At 40.7% G+C, this 27,599-nt stretch overlaps 1 protein-coding gene across 1 annotated transcript; it reads left to right on the top strand.

Moving 5' to 3' along the window:
- Window positions 1-10,195: 10,195 nt before the first annotated feature.
- Window positions 10,196-14,768, top strand: LOC311084727 (uncharacterized protein). Its single transcript, XM_084116953.1, has 2 exons — window positions 10,196-10,277; window positions 12,653-14,768. Exon 2 carries the CDS (start codon window positions 12,658-12,660, stop codon window positions 13,579-13,581), a length of 924 nt encoding a protein of 307 aa, XP_083973079.1. The 5' UTR covers window positions 10,196-10,277; window positions 12,653-12,657; the 3' UTR covers window positions 13,582-14,768.
- Window positions 14,769-27,599: the final 12,831 nt, after the last annotated feature.

Below are 27,599 nucleotides of genomic sequence, written 5' to 3'. Positions count from 1 at the left end.
GCATTTGGTTGTTTGCCTCTTTTATGTTGCGGTATATGAGCCAGCCGTAACACTTAACAGTATCATATGTTAAATATATAAAAACTCCACATTTTGAATTTTTATAGGCAGTGTGTTGTTCACTGAGTTTCTTTGTGCGAGCTGCGCTCATTTGTTCAGATTTCTCCTCGAGAGGCTACGAACCCCAACAGCACAACATTGTTACCGTCAGTAATACATTTATTATCCGATCACTATCGATCATAACTTACAATAAATGTAATAAAATCAGAATTCTCTTGTTTAGTGATTCCTTAGTTAGTTAGTTTTGTTGTTGTTGTCATTGACGTTTTAATCAGGCTACTTGTCAGGTCGGGCAAGTAAAATTCTCTTTTACTTATTCCTTCAAAAGATCCACTTGTCCCGGACAAGCGTTAATGTCGAGCCCTGGGTAAAGGTAGAAGTGCTGATAGTGATAAAGGTCTGGGCCCGTATTTATCAAGCCTCTGAGAATTACTCACAAGAACACTGCTAAGAATTAACTGAAGAGTAAAAAATTGTGCGATTCGTGTGTCTGCTAACTAAAATACAGTCTTCATGATTTGGTTTCTCTTCACATACAAAACGGTAAGATGTTAGCAACCTACTTTGTTGTTATTAGGAAATCAAACTATATTTAGATTCATATAGACAAATTACCCCTCCTTGAACTGCTACCTTACCGTGGTGGAGGGGTTTAAGGACCCTAGGAGCTATGTTGTCTGGGGGTATATGGGTCGTGTCATTTGCTCTAATCTCCCAAGGCAAACAGGTCCTAGGTGACGGGTCAGACTAATAGCGGTTCAGAAACCCCTTATGAAGAAGTTAGATCAAAGGACCGTGACGTCGCCCGGCATGGCACAGCCGGAGCCCCACCCTGGAGCCAGGCCCGGGGTTGGGGCTTGTATGCGAACACTTGGTTGCTGGGCCTCCCCCCACGGGGTCTGGCCGGGCTCGGCCCGAAAGAGCGACGTGGGGCCCCGCAGGCTCACCACCTACAGGAGGGACCGTAAGGGGGCGGTGCGTAGTGGATCAGGCGGTGGTCGAAGGCAGGGGCCTCGACAACCTGATCCCTGGACACGGAATCTAGATCTAGGGACGTGGAACGTTACCTCTCTGGCGGGGAAGGAGCCTGAGATTGTGCGGGAGGATGAGAGGTACCGACTAGAGATAGTTGGGATCACCTCCACGCACGGCTTGGGCTCTGAAACTACACTCCTCGAGAGAGGATGGACTCTTCACCACTCTAGAGTTGCCCATGGTGAGAGGCGGCGGGCTGGTGTGGGTTTGCTTCTAGCCCCCCAGCTCAGCCACCATGTGTTGGAGTTCACCCCGGTAAACGAGAGGGTCGCTTCCCTGCGTCTTTGGGTCGGGGATAGGTCTCTCACTGTCGTTTGTGCCTACGGGCCAAACAGCAGTGTAGAGTACCCGGCCTTCTTGGGGTCTCTGGGAGGGGTGCTGGAAAGTGCTCCGACTGGGGACTCCGTCGTTCTACTGGGGGACTTCAACGCCCACATGGGCAGCGACAGTGACACCTGGAGGGGCGTGATTGGGAGGAACGGCCCCCCTGATCTGAACCCGAGTGGTGTTCTGTTATTGGACTTCTGTGCTAGTTACAGTTTGTCCATAACGAACACCATGTTCAGGCATAAGGGTGTCTATCAGTGCACATGGCACCAGGACACCCTAGGCCGGAGGTCAATGATCAACTTTGTGGTCATTTCATCTGACCTGCGGCCGTATGTCTTGGACACTCGGGTGCAGACAGGGGCGGAGCTGTCAACTGATCACCGCCTGGTGGTGAGTTTTTAACCTTTATTTACCCAGGTAAGCACATTGAGAACAGTTTCTCATTTACAATGGCGACCTGGCCAAGATAAAAGCGTTGAGGTACAAAAGTTACACATGTAATTACAAGACAAAACATATCAAACATTTACAAATTTATACAAGTAGTACAAAAGGTGTCAATATATTGAGGTAATGATTATTAAATAAAACGGCGTTGCTCTATGCCATACAATCAATAGACGAAATAAATATAGAGGTCTAATAAGAGGTAATATTGTCGAGTACAAATTGAATATGCTTAAAACAATATGAAAAGTGAAAAATGTCGAATAGCAAGTGACCATTGCTGAAAAAAAAAAAAAAAACAGACATAAAGACAGCCATGGTATATTAAAATGTACAAATACATATATTAATGACTAAAGTATGAGTCGGGTTAGCATGTACAATGGTCTGACAATGTGTTTGCTAATAATAATTTGAATGTAGATAACGGGACAATGGATTCAAGCTTCAGAGATTTTTGAAGTGTATTCCAATCGTTAACAGCGGAAAACTGGAAAGAAAGGCGGCCAAAGAAGGTACGGGCTTTAGTAGCAGTCAAAGTGATATACCTGCTTGAACGAAGGTTCATAATGTTAATGTTGAGTTGGATTCGATGGCGGGGGATGAAGCTGGACAGACTCGGCAGACCCATACGTACTGTGAGGGTCTGTTGGGAACGTTTGGCCGAGTCTCCTGTCAGAGAGATCTTTAACTACCTCCGGCGGAGCTTCGACCGGATCCCGAGGGAGACTGGAGATATGGAGTCTGAGTGGACCATGTTCTCCACCTCCATTGTCGAAGCGGCCGCTCGGAGCTGTGGCCGTAAGGTCTCCGGTGCCTGTCGAGGCGGCAATCCCCGAACCCGGTGGTGGACACCGGAAGTAAGGGATGCCGTAAAGCTAAAGGAGGAGTCCTATCGGGCCTGGCCGGCTTGTGGGACTCCTGAGGCAGCTGACAGGTACCGACAGGCCAAGCGGACTGCAGCCTGGGTGGTTGTGGAGGCAAAAAATCGGGCCTGGGAGGATTTCGGTGAGGCCATGGAGAAGGACTACTGGTCGGCCTTGAAGAGATTCTGGCAAACCGTCCGGCGCCTCAGGAGGGGGAAGCAGTGCCCTACCAACGCTGTTTACAATGGAGGTGGGCAGCTGTTGACCTCGACTGGGGATGTCGTTGGACAGTGGAAGGAATACTTATAGGATCTCCTCAATCCCACCGTCAAGTCTTCCATTGAGGAAGCAGAGGCTTAGGGCTCAGAGGTGGACTCGTCCATCACCCAAGCTGAAGTCACAGAGGTAGTCAGAAACTCCTCTGTGGCAGGGCACCGGGGGTGGATGAGATCCGCCCTGAGTACCTCAAGTCTCTGGATGTTGTGGGGCTGTCCTGACCAGAGTATGTGAGCGGAGCTGAGCGGGAAGAATTTGCGCTCCACGCTCAAAGCATTTCATAATTACTCTGCTCAAGCTCCGCTCTGGGTGTACAATTTTCCGCTCCTCGCTCCCTCCCCCACTCCGCCCTTATACGTCTCGCTCCGTTTTTGCTCCACGGTAATTTTTTCTTTCTTTTTTATAACACCAATCTCTGATCAGAAGATGCATGTAGTGTAAAACGAATACGCAGTACTAAGAGAAGAACATCCATACTTCATTGGAATTTTGAACACTGAACAGCCCCAAACCAATAGCTCACTTTTAAACAAAGCAAAAAAAAAAAACTGTTGAATGAGGCTAAATTAAATAAATTATCAATTGAAAAACATTATATTAAATTATCAAACGAAAAACATTTAAATAAAATAAATAAATCACAAACTAGAATATGAAGTTAAACAAATTGCCAAACGAAAAAATATAGATCTCTTTTAGCCTATATTAATATTGAGAAATAGGCCTACTATGAATGGAAAAAATGCTGGCTGGTTAAACATAGGCTATTTTTTAAAATAAATTATCAAATGAAAAACATTATATTAAATTATCAAACGAAAAACATTACATTAAATAAAATAAATAAATCACAAACTAGAATATGAAGTTAAACAAATTGCCAAACGAAAAAATATAGATATCTTTTAGCCAACTTTTAGCCTATATTAATATTGAGAAATAGGCCTACTATGAACAGAAAAAAATGCTGGCGCGAAGCTATATCTCCAGTGCTGCGTTAACTTTTAGGAAAACGAGCTTTTGCAGAGTGGCAGGTGCCAAGCACATGCGACTATTGCTGGACATCAGACCAGCAATAGAAAACACCCTTTCCACGCTGGCCAAGCTGCTGGGAATGCTAAATATGCATCTTGCAATTTGTGAAAGTTGTGGCAGTACATTAGAATTTTCTTTCCAGAAGCGAAGGACGTCGTCAACTTCGGTGTTCAATCTTGGCATTCCAAGGTATTGCTCGACTTCTCCTTTTACGTCTAGTGTTGTAGAAGACGAACAGGTCACAGTTGCGTATGACTGGAACATTGACTTGACTTTTTTTGCGCTCGATGGCTCAGGGACAGGGTCAGGGACAGTCACAGGGTCAGCGACAAGGGAAAGGGATGTTACTTTTTTATTTACACTGCAGAGAAGTTCTGTTTGATGAACTAACAACTCCCGGATCTCAATCTGTTTGCCTTGAACCTACAATAACAATACAATTAGCTATGATAATTTAGAATAATAATAATGAGTTTTCATACATGTAGGCCTACTGTATTATTTTTAGCATTATTGTTAGTTAGCATACATTTTATTTTTTATTTTATTTTAATAAACCATGGTTAATTTCTGAATGCTATGCCTTTGTGTAATTAATTACTTGCCTTTTCATCTCTTGCAATCCACTCGTTCTTGAAGCGTGGATCTAATAATGCAGCCAGAATAACGTGAGTGTCGTCATAAAATCTTTGATAACGAGTCTCAAAGTTCTCAGCTAGAGTTTCTGCGAATGCGGCTATTTCCAGTGGAGTGTCACTGGAAACATCAGACATCATTCTGTGTATTTCTGCAACTGCCGGTAGGATCATCCCCAGGTTTCCCAGCTCCTTTTGTGAACTGTCTGTCAGTTCAGCAAATGGTGTGAGTACTCTCACTAAGCCTTTAAGAAGGAGGACATCATTGCATGTGATTTTCCCATCATCTGTGATCGTGTCCTTCTCAAACATTTTCAGCACCGACTCGATCATCCGCAACTGACTGTTGCATCTGGTTGTGCATGCAGTTGTGGGACAAACATTGCTCAGAGTAGAGCCGCTGCTCCTCCACATTGAGAGGGGCCAGCTGAGGTGGCTCGGGCATCTTTTCCGGATGCCTCTTGGTCGCCTTCCCGGGAAGGTGTTCCGGGCATGTCCCACCGGTAGGAGGCCCCGGGGAAGACCTAGGACACGCTGGAGGAACTATGTATCCCGGCTGGCCTGGGAACGCCTTTGTGTCCCCCCGGAAGAGCTGGAGGAAGTGTCCAGGGAGATGGAGGTCTGGGCATCCCTGCTTAGACGGCTGCCCCCGCGACCCGGCCCCGGATAAGCAGAAGAAGATGGATGGATGGATGGATAGACAAATTACAATGGTTGATAAAGATGGGTGTCGTAGTGTCTGTCTTTATATTATTACTATTTTTTCTGTCATTTCTGACTCAAACAATCCGTTTTTATTCACTTATAATAAAGTGAGATGATCTGCTGATCCTGAATGTCTTGTTGAATGAGTATTGCTAGTCTATGGCTCATCACTATTATCAGAGCAGCTGAAAAGCCTCTTTATTTCATGTCAATAGATCCTGTTTTCTCCTCATTCATTATGCTGATGTCTTCAGATCTGTAAATTGCCACATTAAGCTCATTTTATTGTCAACAGATTTGAGCAAACGACACGATCAGCTATTGTGACATCTACAAGATATAGGTAAGTTTCAGAACATTGTTTATTTCGATAATCTAGATTTAAACACATTTCATATAAAATATGATAAACAAAAAAATCAACAAAAAACTCACTTGGTGCTTTATTTGTTTCTTGCAAATCTGTAGATTTATTTTTCTAAGTTTGATTCTTTCATCTTTATTCTTACATATATTTGTTGTCTGTTAATTGTTGTACTTTTTTTTTTAATTTTTTTTTTAATAAAATTCTTTGCCAATATGTTAATGAGAGGTGAGATAAATGTAGGAATAAAGTATGTGGTTGATACTTTTCCATTTTTTTACTTAAAAGTTACTTCTCTTGATAGATATATATCGTCCTCCCTGCCAATCCGTCTCCACAGCACGACTTCACTATCCAGCTAGATTCAGGATCAATCACCCCATCAAGGTCGGTCAGAAATCTTGGAGTAACAGTTGATGACCAGCTGACCTTCACAGACCAAATTACAAAGACCACTCGATCATGCCGGTTTGCACTGCACAACATCAGGAAGATCAGGCCTTTCCTAACTGAGCATGCAACACAACTTTTCGTCCAGGCCCTGGTCATCTCTAGGCTTGATCACTGCAATGCTCTTCTGGCTGGACTTCCATCATGTGCAACTAAACCTCTACAAATGATTCAGAACGCTGCAGCTCGTCTTGTCTTCAACGAGCCCAAGAGGGCCCACGTCACTCCTCTGTTCATCTCTCTGCACTGGGTACCTCTCACTGCTCGCATCAAGTTCAAGGCATTGACGCTTGCTTACAGATCCATCACAGGCTCAGCTCACTCCTACTTTCACTCACTTCAACGAGTCCATACCCCTACCAGAAGCCTACGATCGGTCAACGAGCGACGTCTCGTGGTTCCATCACAGAGAGCCACAAAATCATTTCCAGAACATTCTCATTCACAGTTCCCTGCTGGTGGAATGATCTCGCCACCCTCATCCGGAATGCAGAATCCCTGACAACCTTCAAAAGACAACTTCCGTGAGCACTTAACCACATAAAAAAAAAAATAATAATAATAATAATAATTCCATTCCTTTTCCCTTAATCCTTCCTTATCAGGCTTATGCTACTCTGAACAATGCCTGTACTTCGTATTTTAAGCACTTCTTGCGTTGTTTCTTGCCTCTTCATGATGACTTGCTTAATTTAGTCCTAATTTGTAAGTCGCTTTGGATAAAAGTGTCTGCTAAATGTAAATGTAGATATGTGACCATAAATAATTAAAATGTGTGAATTAGTATAAAAACATAAACTCAGTCAGTGATTTCTTGTTGATTTTGTCAGATCTGCTCCTCCTCCTTCAGTGAAGCTCCTCCTCCTTCAGTGAAGCTCCTCCTCCTTCCCAACCATCAGGAAGAGCTGAAATCTGCAAAGACAGAGTTTATTGAAGGACAGTGAGAACATGAGAGATCCAGAACACTGCAGAATGAAACACACTGAAGAACAAAGAGGTTGGTGTTTATTCCTGATTCTTCATTAATAATACATTTCGCTGTACATTTAATTTATGATGATTTATTATGGTTATTTTAGACCGAATGGTAGTGATAAAGAAAAGTAAAGAATCGAATTAATTTCGAATTCGAAATTGAAACATCATTTCATCGCTGGAAAAAAATCTTTGACTTTCTCACAGACTGAAAAGACGGAAACAAAGAATTTGTTCGCCTGCCCTCGTTGTGGAAAGAGTTTCGCGTATAAAATAAGTCTTAGGGAGCACATGATTACTCATTCTAAAGAGAAACTGTTAACATTTGACCCATGTGGAAAGGGTTTTGCATGTAAACAAAGAGCGAGCACATAAAAACTCATGCTGAAGACAGAGAGTTCACATGTGACGAGTGCGGGAAGAGTTTCACATTTGAAAATGACCCGAGTCATCACACGAAAGTTCACTCTGGAGAGAGGCTCTTCACCTGCGATCTGTGTGGGACGAGATTAGCGCATAAAAAAACGCTCACAAATCCACAGCGAAGAAAAGCCGCACAAATGCGATCAGTGCGGAAAGAGTTTCAGAATAAATATCTGAAAGTTCATCTAGAAACTCACTCTGGAAGAAAGTCATTCAGCTGCGATCAGTGCAGTAAAACGAAGGAAAAGCCTCACGTGTTTTATGCGAAAACACTCTTTAAAAGGGCATATGAAAATACATTCTGTTGTGCGGGATCATATGTGTGTTTTGAGTGCTGGAAGTCCTTTACAACATACGCTGAACTGAAACAGCATCAGAGGATTCACACTGGAGAGAAACCTTACAAGTGTTCACACTGCGACAAGAGATTCATACAAATGCCCTGAAAACACACGAGAGGATCCACACTGGAGAGAAACCATTTCTGTAATAGTTGTGAATTGGGAGTTGTGAGATTCACATGTACTGAAACGTGGATATTCTTTCCAACAGGGCAAAATTTGTGTCTTGTTCATCAAAGCCAATATGGGAAAAGTATTGTGTTGCCGTGGCTTTGACAAAACCTTGATGATTCATGTTTTCCTGCATGATTCGAAAAGTTTTTAGGCTGAACGAGTGCCGTGTTGTTGGAAGCGGTCGATCAAAATCACTTCAGTCAACTGACCGTTCGCAAAGCCCCGCCCCCTTTAGTTACTGTTGCTATGTCCGACAAGCGACGCCTCTCTCACACACACAGTGAAAAACACATCGCGGAGCAGAGAGGACACTGACAACACACTGACACATAGGACGGTTTACGGTTGATATGAAACAAAGGCTCAACTTTCACATTTGGTCATTTTTTTAAAGAAATTTAAACAATAAATACCGTTTTGTGTCTCTTTAATGTGTCTGAGAGATCGCTGTAGAGCCTTTAGAGTTAAAGCTGCATCAAATAAACATGAATGAACATCAGAAGGAATTATGTTTTAACCGCAGAAAGACGTCAGTACACTCTGTTTTTCAAGTTCAAATCCTCCAACGTTAATCTACTAACTCTCCTGACTGCTTTGTTGGACAAAAATGGCGAGTCGGCCGATGGCGGATTATGATTGGTCAGATCGCCTGTCAATCAAACTCACTGCGAAGGGTCAATAGAGAGCCTAAGTCCCGCCCCTCCGCTTCCGGCTCATGGGACCTTATTTCGGAAAAAAATATGTATGGAAGTCAATGGCGAGAGACAACTTATCTTTTTATTCCGTCTGAACTGTGCCCTGAACTACACATATGATGTTTGTCCATTTAAAAGGTAATTATGAAAGTCAAGAAAGTCGCAGTTTGTCATAAAACAGAAGAGTAACGTTTAGTTTTATGTGAAAATCGCTCAATGAACTACATCTCTCGTCTCCCACTATGTACGTCACAATATCCATTGCTCGTATGTGTGTATTCTGGCTCAAAACACTCAGGCATGACGGCGTTACGTTACGATTATAATGTAAGACTATAGAAAAAATGACAGACGTTAGCTTCAGTACCGTTAGCTTCATTCATTGAGAGATGACGGTATGACGTCGCATGTGCGCCTTCGGGGTTTGTAGTCTCTGTAATTACGTATTTTCACAGTCTTATACCTCAACAGTTTTACATCAAACTGCGACTTTCTTGACTTTAAAATGTATCTTTTAAATTGACAAACATCATATGTGTAAATCAGGGCACAATTCAAACGAGATCAAAATATTTGTTGTCTCTCGCCATTGACTACCATACAATATTTTTCCGAAATAAGGTCCCATGGCGGTCGCCTGGAAGGGGAGGGACTTAGGCTCTCTATTGTAACGGCTACCTGATTTGTTATATAGAGAGCCTAAGTCCCTCCCCTTAGATCCATCTATTCCCTCCCACTCTCTTCCATCTATCTTCCATTGAAGCTACGTATAAAAACGTATGGGATTTCCAACTATTGTCTATGAGTGTTGTTTTTCCACATTTATTCCTGTCATCTGGGCACTCCTAAAACACTCTTGTCCATGTTACACAATCAGTGATTAAAGTGACATGACAAATGACCTCTGTCTGATTTTACTGTGAACAATTCATCTATGCTTTTTTATAGCATTTTTAATTACAATCTTTAAGCAAATTGTTGGGGGAAATAGTGCGGTTTGTTGGTTGTCTTCTGTTGTTTCTACGCTATGCTTGTTTCTCTGTTTGGAGTTATAATATTACTGCGGGTTATTAATTGCTACATGCCACTTAAGAGTTTAAGAGTCATTTAAGAGTAGCTCTAATTTGATGTACACATTTTGCAATAACATTAATCTAAATACATAAGCTTTTATTGACTTAATTACACTACATGATTTCTAATTTATACATATGTATTTGTCCTATTTAAAAGACCTAAAAATATGTTTTTACATTCATATAGACCAAAGTTTATTTGCCTCTCTTACAGAACTCTTTTAAGTTTCATTTTCTCCGCACTCCAGTCCAGTCGGGGGCGAAAATACACCGCGAGTTGATTTGTCACGCACCACAAAAGTAAAGGAAGAAGGAGGCTATGAACGCAAACTTGTGTCTGGGCTGTGATCATAGACAGTAAAAGAAAGACTGTGATCGACTGAATTGGTGAGTAAAATCATTATTTCCCGACACAATCTTCATCTGAACGATCTCGATCCCTAAATCCCAAGATCTATCTATGTTTATCCGTGAATAGGACTTAACCATTATTTGTGGAGTAAACCAATGCACAGATAAACCAATGCATTATTTTGCATTAAATGCAAGTATCAAATGATTGCATGTAGTTTTGTGTTGTTGTAATAATTTTAATATGTGTCGTTTTCGCGCTCTTTAATGTGGCACGACAGATAAACATACGAAATAAACATTAAGCGACATCCACGATTTGAATGATTATATTGTGAAAACTAGTCAGAAGAAACAACTATATAATTAGAAACCACGTGGGTTAGTGAAGAACATTGTTTATTCATGATTTTTCATTAATGAGGCTGAAGAAAATTAATAAAGCTTCAAGTTCATGTAGGCTAGTTTGTTTTAGTTAGAAAAGAACTACTAAATAATATAGAGGACACTCTCTATGAACTGTACACACACAGCAACTGAGGAACCAATGTATCTGCTACTGTCTGGAAGCTTATGCTTTTATAGAAATATTTACAATTATTCAGTTTCAATTTGTGAATTATTTGAGCTTGTTTAAATCGTGCTTTAAAACGCTAGTTTTATGGACATTTTATTTCATATGGCAGTTAGTTTTCATGGTGACAGGGTTACAACTTGCATATAACTTTACACAACAAGGGTGAAGTTTTGTTTTGCGATAAAATTGCGTTAACGCTTGGGGTGTAACAATATATCGCAATACAAAAATGCAACAATATGTATCGTGAATAGTTCACCAAAAATAAAAATACTATGTGAGAAATTTTTTAAGTTTTCAGAGTTTTAGTGTCAGTACTACATTAAAATATTATATATAATGTTGACTATAATGTATAATAATGCAATAGGGGAATATCTGTGTAAAAAAGTGGCCTACATTATTTTAAATGTATCTAGTCAGTGACAGAGAAACATATTCATCTAAAATAACTCTGTATTTTCAGCTTCAGAATCATGAATATTGTTATTCTGGTGTCTCTGTTGTCCTGTGCTTTGGGTTTCCAGCAACAAGTCCAAGAATATAAATTTTTACACACAATGTAATATTAAATTTATCAGTTTAATAAACAGTACATTTTTGTTAACCTTTTACCATATGTCTTGGAGTATCGCAATAATATCGTATCGTGAGTTCAGTATCGTGATATGTGTCGAATCGTGACATGAGGGTAATCTAACAACAACAATAATAATAATAAAAACACACCACAGATGCACAAGAAACATTTAACAATAAAAAGAGAGGGACAGGGACAATAAGATGGAACTTTTTTATTTTTCAGATAATGTTTATTGCACATATATTTTGATAATTGAATGTTAATTCCTAAATATAAAACAATATACATTCAGGCACAGTCAATAATACGAATCTAATGTTATATTTGTAGCGAGAGACCAGCGGTCACGTGACAAAAGAACGAAGGACTCGGACCCGAAAGACTCGATGAACTAATCATAGTCTCTATGGGACTGACAGGAAGAAGGAAAGACTCGGAGGACCCGGCCGAGCCGAACCCGAACTCCCGAAGACTCGAACTAATCTCTGTTTCGTGTACAGAACCTATGGGATGTTGCGCCCATTCGCGGTCAACACAAAATGAACGAATCGCTCTCTGAGAGAACTCGGTAGTCCCGAGTCATATTAAAGATTCATTCAAAATGAACGAATAGTTCATGAACGACACATCGCTAGTGAGAAGTAAGCACACTCGTGAATGTTTAGTAAACTAAAACCACACTCCAAAAGAATCATGTAAAGCACATTTGACAGTAGCTTGAGTTGACAATAGCAGTAGCTTGATTTAGGATGAAGATGAGAATTCATGTTCATTAACAAAAAAACGGTAACGTCTGTAAAAATAAATTTTTATATGGTAAAATGTAAATATTCTGACTGTTGAGTCTATTAAAATTAACCATTGGTCATCCAGATCCCGATAACCACAGTTAAAACACGTGTATAGCACCTCAATACCATGGTAAAATGTAACTATATGGTTCCTATAGGATTAGTATGAAAAACAGTAGCCTAAATACAATTAATATAAATGCACAAATGCTATAATCACAAAAAATACTGTAATTATATTCCATTACTCTTTTAATAAATGTATTACGTGTCTACATTAATATATAATAAAATTCGATATGAATATCCCACATTTCCATTCACAATACCATGGTGTGGTTAGTGTTACTACAGTAAATATAATGCATTAAAATCATCATGATCTTGTATAGCAGTCGAAACACATCTATGGAACCGTTTTTATGATTGACTGAGAGCTTTTGTGCTGCTTTAATTTCAGACCTGATGGACGAGAACAACGAGAATGATCAACTGAAGAACCATCATCATGTCAAACCTGGAGAAAGAGCAGTTTTCAAGAAATCCTTCAGCTGCACTCAGTGTGGAAAGAGTTTAACCACCAAATATATCCTGGAGGTTCACATGAGGATCCACACCGGAGAGAAACCGTTCTCATGTAGTCAGTGTGGAAAAAGATTCACATTCAAGCAAAATCTTCGAGTTCACATGAGAGTTCATACCGGGGAGAAGCTCTTCACGTGCGATTACTGTGGAAAGACTTTCAAATATGAGGGAAATCTTAAGGACCACACGAGGATCCACACCGGAGAGAGACCTTATGCATGTGTTCACTGCGGAAAGAGTTTCGCTGATAGGAATACCTTTAAGATCCACATGAGGATCCACACCGGAGAGCGGCCTTTCGCATGCAGTCAGTGTGAAAAGAGTTTCACGCAGGCGAAATATCTCAAATCACATCTGCGTTCTCACTCTGGAGAGAGACTGTTCAGCTGCGATCAGTGCGGCAAGTCTTTTTTCACATCGTTATCCCTGAAGAAACACCTGAAGGTGCATTTACAGGAAAAGCCACACTTGTGTTCTTTGTGTGGAAAGAGTTTCACAGAGCTCGGTTCTTTAATGGTACACCAGAAAAGACACGGCGGCGTGAAGAATCACATATGCAGCGAGTGCGGCAAGTCCTTTATCACAAATAGTGAACTAAAAGTGCACCAGAATATCCACACTGGAGAGAAACCGTTCAAGTGTTCACACTGCGACAAGAGATTCAACCAATCAGGAAACCTGAAAACCCACGAGAGGATCCACACTGGAGAGAAACCGTTCACATGTGATCAGTGTGGGAAGAGTTTCAGTCAGTTCGCTTCTCTGCTCAGGCATGGAAACACTATTATCTGTAATAAGTTGTAGGGTACAACGGGGCTAAAAGGCTTTTTTCAAAAGGCCGCAGCACTTTTCATTAACATCCGCTTTTCAAGATGCACGTGGAAATTTGTCTGATCCTTGACGCGATCGCCGACAGCAGCATAAAGTTGATTCTGTGCTTATTTTATCTAATATTTTATGCTTTTTAAAATGTTGTAGATTTATGTAGCAACTGAAAATCAGGTAGTTAAAGCAAAGTTTTTTCAATAATGGAAGAATATAAAGCGTAGCGTCAGTTCTTGCAGGTCACGTTAGTCAAGCTCGCATCAGAGACTCTCATCTTACCCTCCTCCCTCCCCAGCTCCACCTCTCGTTTCTCAGGAGCTGATTATCCTCCTCCCTCCCCAGCTCCACCTCTCGTTTCTCAGGAGCTGATTACCCTCCTCCATCCCCAGCTCCACCTCTCGTTTCTCAGGAGCTGATTACCCTCCTCCCTCCCCAGCTCCGCCTCTCGTTTCTCAGGAGCTGATTACCCTCCTCCCTCCCCAGCTCCACCTCTCGTTTCTCAGGAGCTGATTACCCTCCTCCATCCCCAGCTCCGCCTCTCGTTTCTCAGGAGCTGATTACCCTCCTCCCTCCCCAGCTCCACCTCTCGTTTTTCAGAAGCTGGTCACCCTCCTCCCTCCCCAGCTCCACCTCTCGTTTCTCAGAAGCTGGTCACCCTCCTCCCTCCCCAGCTCCACCTCTCGTTTCTCAGGACCTGATTACCCTCCTCCCTCCCCAGCTCCACCTCTCGTTTCTCAGGACCTGATTACCCTCCTCCCTCCCCAGCTCCACCTCTCGTTTCTCAGGAGCTGATTACCCTCCTCCCTCCCCAGCTCCACCTCTCGTTTCTCAGGAGCTGATTACTCTCCTCCCTCCCCAGCTCCATCTCTCGTTTCTCAGGAGCTGATTACCCTCCTCCCTCCCCAGCTCCGCCTCTCGTTTCTCAGGAGCTGGTTACTCTCCTCCCTCCCCAGCTCCATCTCTCGTTTCTCAGGAGCTGGTTACCCTCCTCCCTCCCCAGCTCCACCTCTCGTTTCTCAGGAGCTGGTTACCCTCCTCCCTCCCCAGCTCCACCTCTCGTTTCTCAAGAGCTGATTACCCTCCTCCCTCCCCAGCTCCATCTCTCGTTTCTCAGGAGCTGGTTACCCTCCTCCCTCCCCAGCTCCATCTCTCGTTTCTCAGGAGCTGGTTACTCTCCTCCCTCCCCAGCTCCATCTCTCGTTTCTCAGGAGCTGGTTACCCTCCTCCCTCCCCAGCTCCACCTCTCGTTTCTCAGGAGCTGGTTACCCTCCTCCCTCCCCAGCTCCACCTCTCGTTTCTCAAGAGCTGATTACCCTCCTCCCTCCCCAGCTCCACCTCTCGTTTCTCAGGACCTGATTACCCTCCTCCCTCCCCAGCTCCACCTCTCGTTTCTCAGGACCTGATTACCCTCCTCCCTCCCCAGCTCCATCTCTCGTTTCTCAGGAGCTGATTACCCTCCTCCCTCCCCAGCTCCATCTCTCGTTTCTCAGGAGCTGATTACCCTCCTCCCTCCCCAGCTCCACCTCTCGTTTCTCAGGAGCTGATTACTCTCCTCCCTCCCCAGCTCCATCTCTCGTTTCTCAGGAGCTGGTTACCCTCCTCCCTCCCCAGCTCCATCTCTCGTTTCTCAGGAGCTGGTTACCCTCCTCCCTCCCCAGCTCCACCTCTCGTTTCTCAGGACCTGATTACCCTCCTCCCTCCCCAGCTCCACCTCTCGTTTCTCAGGAGCTGATTACCCTCCTCCCTCCCCAGCTCCGCATCTCGTTTCTCAGGAGCTGATTACCCTCCTCCCTCCCCAGCTCCATCTCTCGTTTCTCAGGAGCTGATTACCCTCCTCCCTCCCCAGCTCCACCTCTCGTTTCTCAGGAGCTGATTACTCTCCTCCCTCCCCAGCTCCATCTCTCGTTTCTCAGGAGCTGGTTACCCTCCTCCCTCCCCAGCTCCACCTCTCGTTTCTCAGGAGCTGATTACTCTCCTCCCTCCCCAGCTCCACCTCTCGTTTCTCAGGAGCTGATTACCCTCCTCCCTCCCCAGCTCCACCTCTCGTTTCTCAGGAGCTGATTACCCTCCTCCCTCCCCAGCTCCACCTCTCGTTTCTCAGGAGCTGATTACCCTCCTCCCTCCCCAGCTCCACCTCTCGTCAGTCAGGATTTGGTTTTCTGATTCCACTTAAATCAGAAAAAAATCTCTAATTATATTGTACTTCAAAATCTTGAATTAATAATATCTGCAATACATTCATGTTGGTTCTGTTCTGTTAACCCTAAGCGGGGTTCTTGCTGCTCTTATCCATGCTAGGCTGCCCAGAACAAAACCATATAGTCAATCCAAACTGTATGCTAATTGCCAATCGTATTTGACGATAGTGGTCCTGACAGAAATGTAAAAGTATGGTATTTGGGGTAAAAGACGCCGCTGCTGTTGGGGTGAAAGACAATAATTAATATGATAATAAACAGCTGGTAGACTTTTCCATTCGTTGATATGACATTGTTAGATTCAGATGGTAAATATCATATATTAAGTTGGGTGTCCACCTTAGAGATAATCACCATATTTATAATGAAACTATGGTATTTATTGTTACTACTGTAAATATATTTTAAATTATTTTGGGATCTCCTTCAATGCTTTTAGTATCTTTACTTTTTACTATAATTTTGTTTTCATATTTATATGAATATGTATTCTATATTAACATTTTAATGACTGTATATTGAACAAAGATTAATTCTTTTATTTATCAAAATAAACCAAAAATAGTACAAACTTTGCAAAAGTGATTGTTTTGAAATTATTAAAAAATAAACCATTATTATCAATACTGTCTTTTACCCCATGCTGGTTTCGCTGAGTGTCTGTGGAGTAAAATGTCTAACTTGCCACCTCATACATTTATAAGATTTTTATACATTTATAAGATTTTTATACAAAATAAACCACTTTTATGCTTATTTTTCACACAAAATCTGTTTCTCTATATCTAAATTGTTTTAAACTCATACATGGGAGTAGTGAAGATAGGAAAGATCACATTTTTCTTAAGGTGTGCCTTTAGCCCTGTTGTACCGAAAGTATAGTTCATCTTGAATTGCAGAGATTAATAACTTCTCACTGGAGTTGTGAGATTCAGATAAACTGAAATGTGGATATTTCCAACAGAGCAAAATTTGTTCATTTTAATTTGTTTTGTACATGAAAGACAATTTGTAGAAAATAAGCATTGCTGTGGCTTTGACAAAACCTTGATGATCCTATGTTTATGAGTGCTGTGTTGTTGGAAGCTGTCCGTGTCAATCTTTTCTGTCAGTGATTAAAGTTACATGAAGTAAAAACTGACTGAATTTGAGTGCATATTACAGTTTCTATTGTGAACAATTCATCCATGCATGTTTTTATAACAATCTCTAATAGTGTTGTCACGATACTAGAATTTCTAACTTCGATATGATACCTTGAAAAATATCGATATTCGATACCATTTTCGATGCACGGAGAAAAAAACTGCCACAATATTAAGGTTTTTTTTTAATTTAAAGCTAAATATACCAAGACTAGAACATGACAATGAGGCATATTTTACATGAACAAAAATGTCCTGAGGTAGTGCACTTGTTCAAAAGCATAAATGCTGGTAATACATTAACGTTATTTGATGAACAGATTTAAACGCAAACGTGCGTGCATCACACGCGAAGACAATGCTCACTGGATCGACATCAAGTCACCTTTATTTATATAGTGCTTTTAACAATACAGATTGTGTCAAAGCACTTAACAGTATCAAATTGGAGGATAGAGTGTCGGTAATGTATAATAATAAGACTAAACATTCAATTTTCAGTTAGAGGCATTTCATTATTGAATTCAGAGATGTCATTGTCTAGCTCAGTTTAGCTTAATTAGTATCTGTGTAATCAAATTGATGATAATCGCTAATGAAGGCAAATTGCAGAATTAAATAATATTTTTTTGAATAAAGTTAAATAAGCAAGTTAATTTACATTTGACCACAGTTAAAATATTTACTTGTCTAAGATTCCTCAGTCAGATTATATTAACTTTAAGAATTACGGTGAAAAAACGAGACAACACACACTCATATCAACAACAATACTAGGCTCTTGGTTAATGTTTCAGAAATGTTAAAATGAGAAGAGTTACCAACCTCTCGAAATTATTATAGATCTGGGTGTCGGGTGCTTTGCTATATTATACGGTGGCCGAGAGAGCTCAACGCGCTGCAACTGAAGAAAACGCATGCAAATAGAAAAACACCTGCAAATTAAGAAAACATCTTCATCAGTTTCACAACACATGTGTGCTCCAAATACTCACAACACAACCAAATACAGAAACGCGCTGCAAAAGTTCACAACACAAACAAATACAGAAACGCGCTGCAAAAGTTCACAACACAACCAAATACAGAAACGCGCTGCAAATAGAACAGAACACAACGGAAATGTTTCCGGGGAACCCAATAAGTGACGGACCCGGCTAGGACGTGCTTACAGCTGTCTACTTTTATTATTATTTAATTTTTTTGCAAAACATACAGAGATGACACGTTTATGACATACAACTTTGTATAATATACAAAATGTATTTACAATATGTTCAATGTCATAAGTAGAATGTCAAAGAATACTAAAAAGAACAATGAGCTGAAGACTAAAATAAATAAATAAATAAATAAATAAATAAAGAGAGAGAAAAAGAACATGAGGGAAAGACATTAATCTATACATCAGTTACATTGTACACATTTTGTCATGTTATGTTAAAATAAGTTTCATAAGAAATGTTAGAATGCAGCTAGGGTCCAAATATGTGACGGCAAGTTTTAAAGTTGAGACACTCACACACAGATATAACGCATATTTTAAAAACTTTGTTGTATAAAATGTATATTTATTTGCAACAGTTATATTAACAGAAATAATACTATATTTCTGGTAAGAACAGCTATTCAGCTGATGGACGCGCTGCGTTGTCATGGGAACATCCCAGGTGAAAATAATGAGGAAATTACGTTGTCTTTCGTTGCTCCCTTCATCAACATAATGGCACACAAGTGCCCCGCTCCCTCCAAAGTGCCCAATTCAAGGGCTCTGCCGTCTGCCCTTTTAAGAGAGTAGGGCATAGGTAAAGCTCACGAGCAATAAGCACGTCCCAGCCGTCCGTCCGTCACTTATTGGGTTCCCCGGAAACATTTCCGTTGTGTTCTGTCCTATTTGCAGCGCGTTTCTGTATTTGTTTGTGTTGTGAACTTTTGCAGCGCGTTTCTGTATTTGGTTGTGTTGTGAGTATTTGGAGCACACATGTGTTGTGAAACTGATGAAGATGTTTTCTTAATTTGCGGGTGTTTTTTCTATTTGCATGTGTTTTCTTCAGTTGCAGCGCGTTGAGCTCTCTCGGCCACCGTAATATTAGGCCCCGATCACACCTAACGCGAGGTGCACGACCATCGTCACACAGAACGGGCAGTGCGCTGCGTTTTTTATGTTGCTAGGCAACCACTGAAACAGCTGTCCTGTCAGTCAAGTAAACGTCAAATCAGCCTTTTATTAACTTTATTTACTTTCTGTTAACATTGTGGTAGTTACGATTCGTGAAGTCGTTAAGCTCCTGGTAACCCGCGAGAGCACCACAAGTTTATCCTCCATCATCGCACTCTCCGGGCGTTCAAGTAGGCTAACTAGCTTTCATCACTAAAACGGAAGGCCCGCGAGGCGCATAAACAGCGCGCAGAACGCTCGCTGGAAACCAGTTGAGTCTGCGCAGTACGCTCAGCCATCAGGAAGTGAGAGCTTCTAATTGACTTCACTTTTCTCCGTTGAAACCTATGGGGTCGCTCTGTCCATTTCTTTTACTGTCTATGAGTACAATCCGTAAATGTTTTTACAATTTCTTCAATTCCATTATAAAATAGTAAAATGTTATTTTTCTAATACTTTTAAATAATTTTCAATTTCTTATTTGTGCTTTATGTTAAAAAGAGTGTTATGTGCATTTATTAAATTAATTATTTTCGCTTGGTATACCAGCGTGATGACGTCATCGCACACTTCAGTGGGTGCGCGCGCCCGTGATGCGCTTCATTCTGAGTAAATACACCATCCAAGAAGTCATAACTGCAGCGCTCTCTCATTTCATTTTACTTTAATTCTCATACTCCTTTTAAGGTAACTAAAACACACTTTATTTTTTTGTCTAAAATTGTTAATGCAATACTGATGAGTTGTGTGCGTTTAAAAATAGTTGTTTTTACTATATTAATAGTGTGTCATGAGTTTAGCCTGAGCACATGGTTAGCATGAGTGTTTCGCGATTAGCGCGATAGCCCGCTATTCATTATAAATTGTCATTATGTCGATGTTATTTGAGTGTATGAGAGTACATGATGTTGTTTAAGTCTTATTTTGTTTGTAAAAAGCATGAGATGAGTGTTAATACCAGCTGTAAATGCCACACGTACAGAGAGAGTGTTAAATAGCTTGTTGATCATATTTTTCTTATTCCTTCTAGTGTGATGGAATGTTTAAAGTCACTTATGTCTACAACGAGTCATTACTGTGAAAAAAAGTGATATATGTTGAGAATGTAATGTTTTGTGCTTTTGTTTTATGCATATTTTCTTATGATTCATTCTGAGTAACCATCAAAGAAGCCATCACTGCAGCGCTCTCTTTTATTTCATTTTACTTTATGTAGTAACGTTACCCCTGAAAAGTTCACTCGTTGAATCACGTAACTGTACTACACAGTTTACGCAACATATTATGGGGTCTTTTCAGAAAGGTTTTCAGCATGTGTCTGTTTTTTTTCCCATACAAAACGGTAAGATGTTAGCGAACTACTTTGTTGTTATGAAGTTATTAGGGAATCGGATTCATGTGGACAAATTACAAGGGTTGATAATGTCATCAGCGGCTGTCTTTATATTTACATTTATATTACTGTTGTTATATATTTTCTGTATCATTCGTGTATTCTCTATATTCTTGTTGAATGAGTATTGATAGTCTATGGCTCATCGCTATTATCAGAGCAGCTGAAAAGCCTCTTTATTTCATGTCAATAGATCCTGTTTTCTCCTCATTCATTATGCTGATGTCTTCAGATCTGTAAATTGCCACATTAAGCTCATTTTATTGTCAACAGATTTGAGCAAACGACACGATCAGCTATTGTGACATCTGCAAGATATAGGTAAGTTTTATAATGGCTTTTATTTCAATAATCTGTGATGAACCATGTTTCATATGCAACACAATAAACAAAAACAAGTTGAGTTAACTGTATTGGTGCACCATTTGTTTCTTGCAAATCTGTAAATAATAATATATTTTTGTTTTAATCTTTTTTTATGATTTTTTTTTTATAATGTGACCATAAATACTTAAAGTGGGTACTATATATATATATATATATATATATATATATATATATATGTTTATTTTTTTTTATATATATATATATATATATTAGGGATGGGACTTTTTCTCGACAAAACGACCGACATTCGACACATGCTCCACTCGACAAAAAAAATAGAGTGTCGACATGTCGAGGGGGCGGGGCTTGTGGGATTTCCAAATTGCATTTTTTTTTTTTTTTGGCTTTTAATTTATTACATTTCCTATTCAAATACACATCATAAAGTGCCACTTTTCCCATAATGAAATAAAACATTTTAAATAAAACAATCCATTTTTTCTAAATGGGATCGCCACTTGACCGTTGACCCCACTTCTCCCGGAAAGACGCGCGCGTACTCGTAGACCAGAGCAAGATAGCGAAAGCAGTACGCCATCAAAGCGCTGTGTGCTCGGGTTTTGGAAGTCAATGTCACCAAAGAAGTGTGTTTTTGTATGCCAGGGCAAGACAACCCTGCACAGATTCCCAAAGAACCCAGCGTTAAGTGGACCAGTGGATGGAGTTTGTTTTTTCAGAGCATCAACGGAGCTGTGTAAGACTGTTTGTTCCCTGCATTTTGACGATGATTGTTTTATAAACAAAGCCCAGATCGACGGATTTGCAGATCGTCTAATGCGGATCGAGCAGTCACAATGATAAAGTTTCGCGATCGCATTCGGTGAGTAAACTGCTTAAAAAAAATGTCTCTGTGTGTTGTTAGCTCGGTTAGCACAGCTATAGCATACCGCCCACACGGCCTGCCTCCAGACGCTCGTTTTTTTGCGGAAAGACTCGGGACAGCCTATCTGTCTTTTATAAATATAATACAATTAAAGACTTTTTGGAGATATGAAGGATGCAATACTACTCTATAGGTACTCAAGATTAACAGGAGATTGAGTGAAAATGAGAAAAGAAAGGCCGACAATCCGACAAAAAGTCGACACATGGGCCTCGACAGTCGATTTCCCAAATCCCGTGTCGTTCCCATCCCATATATATATATATATATATATATATATATATATATATATATATATATATATATATATATATATATATATTATTATTATTATTATTATTATTATTATTATTATTATTATTATATATATATTTTTTTTTTTTTTTTTTAACTCAGTAAGTGATTTCTTCTTGATTTAGTCGGATCTGCTCCTCCTCCTTCAGTGAAGCTCCTCCTCCTTCAGTGAAGCTCCTCCGCCTTCTGTGAAGCTCCTCCTCCTTCAGTGAAGCTCCTCCCACTGCAATTCACCAATAAATGCTGGAATATTCCCATCAGCTACAAGTGAAGACGAGCATCAAACCATCAGGAAGAGCTGAAATCTGCAAAGACAGAGTTTATTGAAGGACAGTGAGAACATGAGAGATCCAGAACACTGCAGAATGAAACAAACTGAAGAACAAAGAGGTTGGTGTTTATTCCTGATTCTTCATTAGTGAGGCTGAAGAACATTAAAGGTCCCATATTATGCCCCTTTTCACAAGATGTAAAATAAGTCTCTGATGTCCCCAGAGTGTGTATGTGAAGTTTCAGCTCAAAATACCCAACAGATCATTTTTTACAGCATGTTTAAATTGTCATTTTTTGGGGCACAGAAAAACGCGCTGTTTTAGTGTGTGCCCTTTAAATGCAAATGAGCTGCTGCTGGACGACCCAGGGGGCGGAGCTTCATGAGCTCGCGCTCAGTCTCTCAGGGCAATTTCATCTCACGGAATGGTGATAATATCAGAAACTCTCAGTAACGGTGTTCATTTCGAGTCGGACAATAATGCCTACAGAGTCAGAGTGCTGTATAGAGATGAAACAGGTATAGTTTAGTAGTTTAATTACGGTTATTATAACGTATTTGTCATCTGCTTGTATGTATCCATTATTTATTAATAGCCTACAAGTCTGCTGTTTCGGACCAGGTCCGAATGATGATCAAACATATACTGATGAGTTTAATAAAGTTTATTGTACATCACACAAAAGATGAAGCGTCAGTTTTACTTCAGAAAATCACCATAAGAGCTGAGTAAACACAGTAAGTTATAAGAAGTGCGCAAGTACATAAACGAATTTCGGTAGAGTTGAGGGAGCATTCCTGTGGGCGGAGCTTAGTCAAAAAACGGTTCTACTGACCTCATTAAAGAAGGAAGTAGAGGGATGTAGTCCGATGTAGGCGACTTCTGTTAAATAAAATATCTCGCTTGGCATTGAACTTTGAGCTTTAGAATTTTACAGATATTATTTATACTCTAACAACAACATTACACACTAACTAAAGTTTGAAACATGGGATCACGAAGAACGGGACCTTTAAGGTTATAAAGCAGTTCATCAGATTTAGCTCTGTTATAGTAGGAACAATCTAGTTGTGAATTATAATTAAAGAAGACATTTTTTTTTTTAACAAGGATGTTTGTTATCTGTAAGTCAATATAAGTATTATCTGAGCTTTTTTTTTTTCTGTTTATTTTACATCTGGTTCACAATTACTGCAACCAAATTATGGATATGTCTTAATACAGTTTTTGCACATTCCAAAATATTGTTATTATCTTGCTAAAACACCAACATTAAAAAAAAACCTAATCAAATAAATAGACTTTGCTACACGTGGTTTAGTTTGTGTAAAAACAGGGAGTGTTAAAATTATAGCATTATTACGTATTCTTAAAATGTTAATATTATAGGTAGTTGCACAGTTTTAATGGTTCTCACTACAAAAATGTGATTTACTCAGAGCCTTATAATTGAACAAAGACGTTTGCTTTCCTGCTCCAACCCCCTCTTTCTTTCCACAAGGGCCATTAGTGATCCGTAAAGAAGTGCTGATAGTGATAAAGGTCTGTCGGCCAAGATGTGTGTGTACATCTGAGGTTTGCTAAATGTCACACCTTCAGTACGATGTGGGAAAGCTGTAATCTGCTGATTGGTCAGTTTAAATGTCTCACATTTGGTTTCAATCACAAACTGGTGTTAATATGCGTCAGTTGATCACAAGTATACAAGGGCCCATTCCCGTTTACACCTGGTGTTTCAAATCCATCTCTTTTATCCACTTTCGACCACTTTTGTTCTGTTTCTTTGAGGGGGCGGTTTCAATATAATGGGTGAAATAAGCTCATGCAATTTGCATGTGAGCATGACCAGAGACGGACAGAAAAATAGACGAAGAGTTTTGTTTCTGCTCTTAAAGCTGCAAGTCCACGTCAAACACAGAGTTTTCCTTCTTCAAACCAAACTTGGGTCTTCAGCCAACAAAGTTTAAATGCCGTCTGGCTACAGCGCTTCCCATAATGTTTACGCATTTGTGTCTGTTTGAACACACTCGACCACATGAGCGTCTACACTACCAAAGCAATCCGGTTGAATGTGTTTTCGACTACCTCTGGAAGTGGTCAAAAGTGGACAAGCTCAAATTGTTTTAGACCCTGTTTACACCAGTGTTTAGCACGTCCACTTGTGATCGGATTGTCGAAAACACTTCTTAATACCAGGTGTAAACGGGGTCTAACTGTTGCTCTGGCTCTTTTTTTTCTGCTCTGTTCTTCTTAAAGACCTTTGGCCAGACTCAAGTGATCAATGGCATCTCTCTTTCTCTCGATTCCTTTATAAACTTACACTCTCTCTAAGGTTACATTTTACATACAGTAGGTCAGGGGTCGGCAACCTTTTTGTCATAAAGTGCCATTTTTAAGTTTCTGAGTTCATCTGAGTTCATCACTGTGCCATAACACACACACAGCCTATATACATACACACACACACACACACACACACACACAAACATTTTACATTTTCATAATGGCTTACACAGAAATAGTACAGAAATTTAAATATTTCTCTTGAAATTTGTTTTAGATTTAGATATACAATTTAATAGTATTTATAATAGTCTAGATGGGAAGTGCCCAAAAAGTGAAAGTGAGGAGCATTTATGGGTACAAGTCGGGAACCGGCCTACCTTACATATTTCAAGGGTGCTGAGTCCAAAAAAACTGGTTCCCAAGCAAAATTTTGAGTTTTTGACCTTCTAATTTGCATATCAAAATGGCCGCCAAATTGCCTATCTTGCTCAGTCGTTGGACCATTTTCCCCTAGTTTTTTTGTAAGTAGGCAATCAAGATGAGGAAATTAAGTTTCTAGATCGATAGTCAAGGGTCAGAGCAAAGATATAATGGAGGCTCACTGCCTTTTTTATGTATATATTTATGCAAAATACCAACTTTTAAGGTGAAATTAAGCATTATTTGTGTCATTTTTTAAGGCCGACATACATATTCAATCAATATCACTCTTAAATGTTCCCAGTGTATATATGATATGTGATGTATTCCATATTACATAATAACTAAGAAAAACACCATTGCAAGTTGTCTGAGATTTCATTTTTTATGCAAATTAAGGCGAGACACTACAGGTGAATAGGGTAACATTTTTAACTAGCAGATATCACCATGAAACTTTCACAGTTGATTACCTACATTAAGATGAGAAAAAAAATGTATTACAAGTTTTCTGTAATTTAATGTTTAAATATGCAAATTAGGCAATATCTAATCAAATGTGCACTAATTTGCATATATTTAAAACAACGAAATCTGAGTATTGGATAAAGCCAGGTTAAAAATGATTTTTTCATTGTGTTCACATATTAGATGGGGAAAAAAAAATACAGAGGGATTTATGGATATCTACTTTTGTTATCCTGTAAATCAGAAAATACTGTCAATAGCCTTAAAAAAATGATTTTCGCCATGTTTTTTGGAATAAAATGTTATATAAATCAGGCTAGGAATAATATATTTACAAATCCCTCTGTAAATGTCTTCATAATATAACTAGGTACAAGACTGGAAAGTTTGGTGTATAGGTGCTACTGAAGTGGAGCGTCATCCATGTGGTTTCCTTAGTCTGCTTCCGAAGCCTTCACCGGCCCCAAGCAGGAGGACGGCACTGCCCGTCTCCGCCCCTTAGCCGGCCAAAACGCCAGGCTAAGCAGCACTCCTGAGATGGGCAGCTTGAAGTTAGGGCTCAGTTCTTCTCAGGAGCTGGTAGCAGGACCACTCCTTCCCCCGGTGGAGGGCCAGGGAAGAATCTTTTTTCTAAGAACTGATGCCCCTTCCTCCGAGCCCCAAGAGGCCATGGATGGCAGTGTGCGACGCTCTGCCTCGCCACTCTTGTCCCCCTCTGTCACCAGACCTCTGTCAGAGCAGGCCCCCCGTGGAACACTGGTCCTTCCCTGGCCTCCTCTGTCAGGATGCGGCAATGACCGTGCCCCCACACCGGGTCGCTACGCCGCCCACGTCCGGACCGTTCATTCCACTTCGCTGCCCTACCGAGGGTACGTCTGTGGTTCCCATGACCCCGCTGGTTCAGTTCTTGGGAGCCTGGCTAGAGCTTCCCAACCTGTCCCGCTGGGTTGAGAGAACCACCAGGCTCGGCTATGCGATTCAGTTCGCACGATCTCCTCCCCGCCTCCGGGGAGTCCGTTACACTATGGTGGGTGGCAATGCCCCTGTTACTGGCGAAAGGTGCAGTCGAGATTGTCCCTCCAGCCGAAATGAAGTCCGGGTTCTACAGCCCTTACTTCATTGTACCGAAGAAAACCGGTGGGTTACGGCCAATCCTGGACCTGCATGTCTTGAACCGATCCCTTCACAGGCTTCCGTTCAAGATGCTCACGTGCTTTCATGGCTTCAGCCTCTCCCTGGAGGTAGACCTGTTTGCCTCCCACGACTCGTCCCATTGCGGCACGGACACACTGGTGCACAGCTGGCCGCGGGGCCTTTGCAAGTATGCATTTCCCCCAGTGAGCCTTCTTGCACAGACCCTGTGCAAGCTCAGGGAGGACAGGAAGAAGGTAATTTTGGTTGCCCCTCATTGACACAACCGGACCTGGTTCTCCAAACTAGTCCTCCTCGCGACAGCACCTCCTTGGCCAATCCCTCTGAGGAACGACCTGCTTTATCAGGGACTCCTAACTAGTGATGCACCAATTACAATTATCTAGGCCGATTCCGATTTTTCATTGAGTTTGACCTGCCGATACCGATTTTAGCCGTTTCCGATTTCGGCTGATCACGTGAAAATCGGCCAATTCCGGTCACAAGCGGATTAATCCGTGCATCTCTTCTCCTAACTTATAAGTTATATAACTTATAACTAATAAGCTTTTTTTACTATGAGGAATTATTACATCAAAATGTAGATCTGTGTGCAGGTGGACTACTTCATCTGAATGAAATACATACACTTCTCTCGCATTTGCTTGTGTGCCAGCAAATCCTGGCACGCGTGCCTTAGGTTGTCGACCCCTGCAGTAGGTGTTGGGTAAAATTAACTGTAAATGTTTTATCTTTGACATGTAAATTTTACCCATGTCAAGTGTAACTATAGCTAAATACTGTTATTAGACTCATTCAATTATAAATGATATAATTAACAAGTTTTGATTCAGTATTAACATTGAATTGCAACACAATATAATACGGCCGTAATGGAACACAAACATGATGGTTCGGTACAGCAGGAGGGATAAAACTAAACTTAAATTTTTTTTAATTAA

The sequence above is a fragment of the Abramis brama genome (genome assembly GCF_963993115.1).
Source record: "Abramis brama genome assembly, chromosome: 6".
NCBI lineage: Eukaryota > Metazoa > Chordata > Actinopteri > Cypriniformes > Leuciscidae > Abramis > Abramis brama.
The sequence above is the reverse complement of the archived record's forward strand: the minus strand, read 5'-3'. Positions and strand labels throughout refer to the sequence as shown.

Excerpts from the sequence above, each read along its gene's own strand:
- LOC311084727 (XM_084116953.1), top strand. The coding sequence starts at position 12,658 with ATGGACGAGAACAACGAGAATGATCAACTGAAGAACCATCATCATGTC.